The 4,490-nt window shown below is 28.9% G+C and overlaps 1 protein-coding gene across 2 annotated transcripts in view; it reads right to left on the reverse strand.

Annotated features, from left to right (window-relative positions):
- The window catches only part of LOC106475730 (pituitary tumor-transforming gene 1 protein-interacting protein-like), a 15,416-nt gene extending 11,213 nt beyond the window's left edge, over positions 1-4,203 (reverse strand). For both annotated transcript variants that reach the window (XM_013936403.2, XM_013936402.2), the window contains exons 1-2: positions 4,123-4,203; positions 1,469-1,651 (exon numbers count right to left, since the gene is read on the reverse strand). In XM_013936403.2, the coding sequence (XP_013791857.1) occupies positions 1,469-1,619 (151 nt within the window). In that variant the 5' untranslated portion in view covers positions 1,620-1,651; positions 4,123-4,203. The remainder of the gene's footprint in view (positions 1-1,468; positions 1,652-4,122) is intronic.
- Between the last annotated feature and the right edge of the window lie 287 nt (positions 4,204-4,490).

Raw genomic sequence — 4,490 nt, forward strand, 5'->3', positions numbered from 1 at the left:
TTAGTATATATTGTTCTAAACACAAATAAGGAAATACCGTAAATCAAAAAAAGGTTTAACTGTTATTTAGTTTGGTTCAAAACCTACAAAATCTTCATTTCTTTCACTGTAATTTATTTTTTATTATTATATATATATTATTATATATATATATATTATTATATTATATATATATACATATATATTATTCATACCTTCAGTGTATAGGATGCAAGCAGATTTTGACATCAAATTTTCGGGGAAAAAGGTGCGTCTTATACACCGAAAAGTATAATATTCACTTTTTTTTGGCATCATCACTATCTTCCATTAAGGCCAAAACATTATCATCAATAAAATCCACATATTTTTCATCATTGATTTTCACAATATTCTAGTTGTAATTCAGCCATGGTCATCAATACTTGCCAATACACTTTTTAGCTGCTTTCCCTCATGTCTGACTCAGTTTAGCACAGATTGATAATCCATCACATTCATACTCACACCAAGAACCTGCTAAGCATTTTGAATATCTAAGCCTTTTACATTTGCAAAATACAGGTTCCATTTGGAACTAGAATCACAATTTTTTTGAGTCATTGAAGCAATTATTTGATTAATTTATTTGGAACATCCAACAGCCCATTGAAACTAAAAGTAAGTTAAATCATCATCTTTTTTTGGCCAATGATAATGCTTTAAAAAAAACTTTTTCAATGGGTCATTGTTTCTGAGTAACATGAGCTTACCCAATTTGGAGATGCAGGCAGTGTTAAAATTCATTGCATTACTTTTTTTGCACATGTATGGTAAGATAAATTATTAATTTCATCATTTTAGTATTATTCGACCTCATTTAAATAACAAAATCCTTTTTTGGTAAACTTGTTCATTTGAGTTTCAGTACTTCTACAGGCATTGCACTGTATCTATTCTATAAGCTGTACATGTATTACACAAACCTAATGCTACAAAGTGACAATTTGCTTGAAACTGTATAAATAGCACACACAGAGTAACTTGTATATATATATATACAGTACTAGATGTTTGCAACATTAACCACAAAGATATACTAAACTAACTGAGATACACCTTGTGATTTGTTTGCTCATGGCATTGTACTTTGTCTCCTCTGCCGATAATTCTTCTAATTTTATCTTATTTGTTTAACTCAATAACACAAGAATAGTAGAAGGGCTGAAATAGTAGAAGTAAAAGTATAAAGCCCTGCTAAAATGACAGAAATTACATTTCATACAATTCAAACTGTAATTTTTATTAGAAGTATAATTATTTTATACAGCTGCCAGTGGTAGCTAGGAACAATGTTTTTTAACTGATGGGCAATTTTTTTTTCTAATTCTCTATAAACTACAGTACAGTAGAAACAAATACCATGTATACAACTGCTGTTCAAAATTTCAAGAAGTCCTAACAATAACTCTCTAGTTTTGATAAACTCGTAAAATGAAGAAATACTTACACTCTTCAGGGGTGGGTGTGGATGTAGGAGTTACTGTTGAAGTTGGCTCATCTGTTGTCACATAATCAGTTGTAGCATTTATATTTTCACTAGCACAATGTAAAGCTGATATTAAAACAGCTAGACTGACCAAAACTGCACAATTTTTCATTCTCCTTTTCTTTTTTGAGACTCTGATATTTACTGCAAATGAATATATGAGTACCAGATAAACATTTATTCACGAGTATACTTGCCAGGTACTAATTTAGATACACAGACACACAAGTTTATGAAATTAACTGCAAATTCCAACTACACATAATAAACTGTCTTGGAGTGGGTTTTAATAATAAATAACCCAATTTCAAAATTTTGTTTAAAATTTCAACTCAGTTCTGTTTTTTGCTTGATTAAGCTATCAATTAAACATTGATTTTCTGACCATTCCAATTTTCTCTTTATACATACACAGTTGAATACTTCTGGGCTTTCTTCATGGTTATAAGCACAAAAAGCTTATACATTAATAACATTATAGGTTTATATAGTCACCTAAGACAAGATAAATTATTATATAATATGAATTATTTCAATTAAATTTATTGAGTAAATGTAAAAAGTAGCTCTTGTACCTTAGTAAGGCATGTCTAGCGATAATTAAAATACAACATTTGACACTTAACAATAGTATCTGTGTATGTGGAATAATACTAATCACACTCTAAACGAATGCATTACTTAAGGTTTGTACAGTACACCTTTTGCATGTATATATTATTAATATCAAAATAAATACTTGCAGATCCCATAAAGTGGGTGGTTATTGAAACTACAATGCTTGTTTCACATTCACACGTATGTATAGAGTCGAGTTATATCCAAATTAACTTCATTCTTTAGAAAAAACAACTAGTAGGTAGAGTAAAATAAGTGATAGATGTTTCAACAATTGAATCAAAAATAAAATACAATGTGCAAGCTACAAAATAGTACGTACATACACATTTTTATTTCCCTTGATATATTTAAATTACTACAATTTCATGAAGTTAACTCTCAAATGATCACTAAAGTAATCTTTATGTAACTAATAGTTGATACAATAAATTCCTAAGAGTCCTAAATGTTGAGGATGTCAAGGTAATACAGAATAACTTGGGTAAATTGATATATTGGACATGTATTGGAAAATGACCTTTAATTATAGTAACTGCATAGTAATACATTTGGGTAATAATAATTTGGACTTTTTTTTTCCCATAAAGATGAGAAATCACTCAATAGCATGTTTGGTTGTTGTTAAGCACAAAGCTACACAATGAGCTATCTGCTGTGCCCAACATGCATATTCAAACCCAATTTTTAATGGTGTGAGGCATGAGAATTACTGCTAAGCCATTGGGGGGCAGCATGAATGAATGTAGAAAAAAAAAAAGGATTTTTGGCACAGTGATGGACAAGTCACTCAAGCCATTAAAGTAGTTCTCTGTTTCTAGTAGAAATCAACAGAATTTTATGGTGTATTTATACAGTTTATATGTCAAAAATGTATCTCTATCACTAGTTATGCCTAATTATTTCTCTCTACAACTTACAAGTCACTAGTTAGGCCTCACTTAGAATACTGTATACAGTTTTGGTCTTCTTAACCAAGAAAGAATACCAACTTACTAGAATTTAGAAAGAGTTCTGAGGAAGAATGCTAGGAATAGGATGATTCTAGGGATGGAAGAATTAACTTACCAAGATAGGTTAGGATCACTTTATTTACCACTTGAGACAAGAGTAAGGGGTGATCTTATTAAAGTTTATATGAAGAGTATGTGGGATATCAATAGGATAAAACTGGGTGATAAGTGAAATTTGGTAATCGACTGATCATCGAGCCTTGAGATCATTAATAGATTACATTCAATTAACCTATACTCACACATAAGACTTGGAGTTGTATAGTTGGAATAATAAAAAACATTAATGATTAAACATTGATTTAGATTAATTCATTATTTTTGCGAGTTGTGACACTAATCAACCAATAAGAATAACCTTGAATTAACTGAAAATAATAAAGCAAAATCACATATAATATTAATGCCGTAGCAATATTTAATTTTAAAAATTTCAGTAACTTGGATTGTTTGAATAATCAAAATTATGATAAAACCAATTATGTCATGAAAATAATCAAAATTATTTTTTTTCTGCTATTTTATAACTTAAGGCAACAATCCAACATAATCGTAGGCTTACTTTGTTTCAAATTTGGATTATATCCCAAACTCTCATAGACTCATAGTCATACTGTAAAAGTGTAAGTTGTAACTGAGTCATAGACATAGCAGTCTTAATTTTATTAAGTCTTAAGGTTATTCGTAGTAATTCAATAATATAATTTGCAATTTGTAAAAAACAAAATACAATTTTTTTCAAACAAGTTTAACTTAACCAAGTCTTAAGTTGAAAATTAAAGTAAACTTTAATTAAAAGTAAACGTTTTAACTTAATACAAGTTAAACTCCGTGACATACGACTACGTTAAAATTTAAATGATTAATTTACTTTTAAAATAAAATTCACTATCGCTGGCAGGCACTCATACTTAAAAATCTGAAGTTTTGTTATATAATTTTGCTATATTAAATAAATTTCACACAACTGCAGCCTTTTCTTACTTTTTCAACTTCTATATCATGCACTTTCGAAATAGTTAGTAAATACTTCCTGTCCCTCCCCACTATTTATATAACTCCAACGATTTGGCCACCTGGTTGATATAGATTTCAAAATATTAAAAAAAAAGGAAAGATTTTGAGTTACTTATACACTACTGAAATGAAACATTTTGGGGTTAGTTCAAATTTAAATTTCAGAGAACTCATTTTAATCTTTATTTCACGAGAAAGGATAACTCAACAATTAATTAATATTATACATATCATGCTTTTATATTTACCTATTTTACCATAATTTCTACACTAGCCGAACTAAGGCTTTACGAAAATGTCAAACCACATAATAAAATGAAATTTACTTTCGGTAT

The sequence above is a fragment of the Limulus polyphemus genome, unplaced genomic scaffold (assembly GCF_000517525.1).
Source record: "Limulus polyphemus unplaced genomic scaffold, Limulus_polyphemus-2.1.2 Scaffold9060, whole genome shotgun sequence".
Lineage (NCBI taxonomy): Eukaryota > Metazoa > Arthropoda > Merostomata > Xiphosura > Limulidae > Limulus > Limulus polyphemus.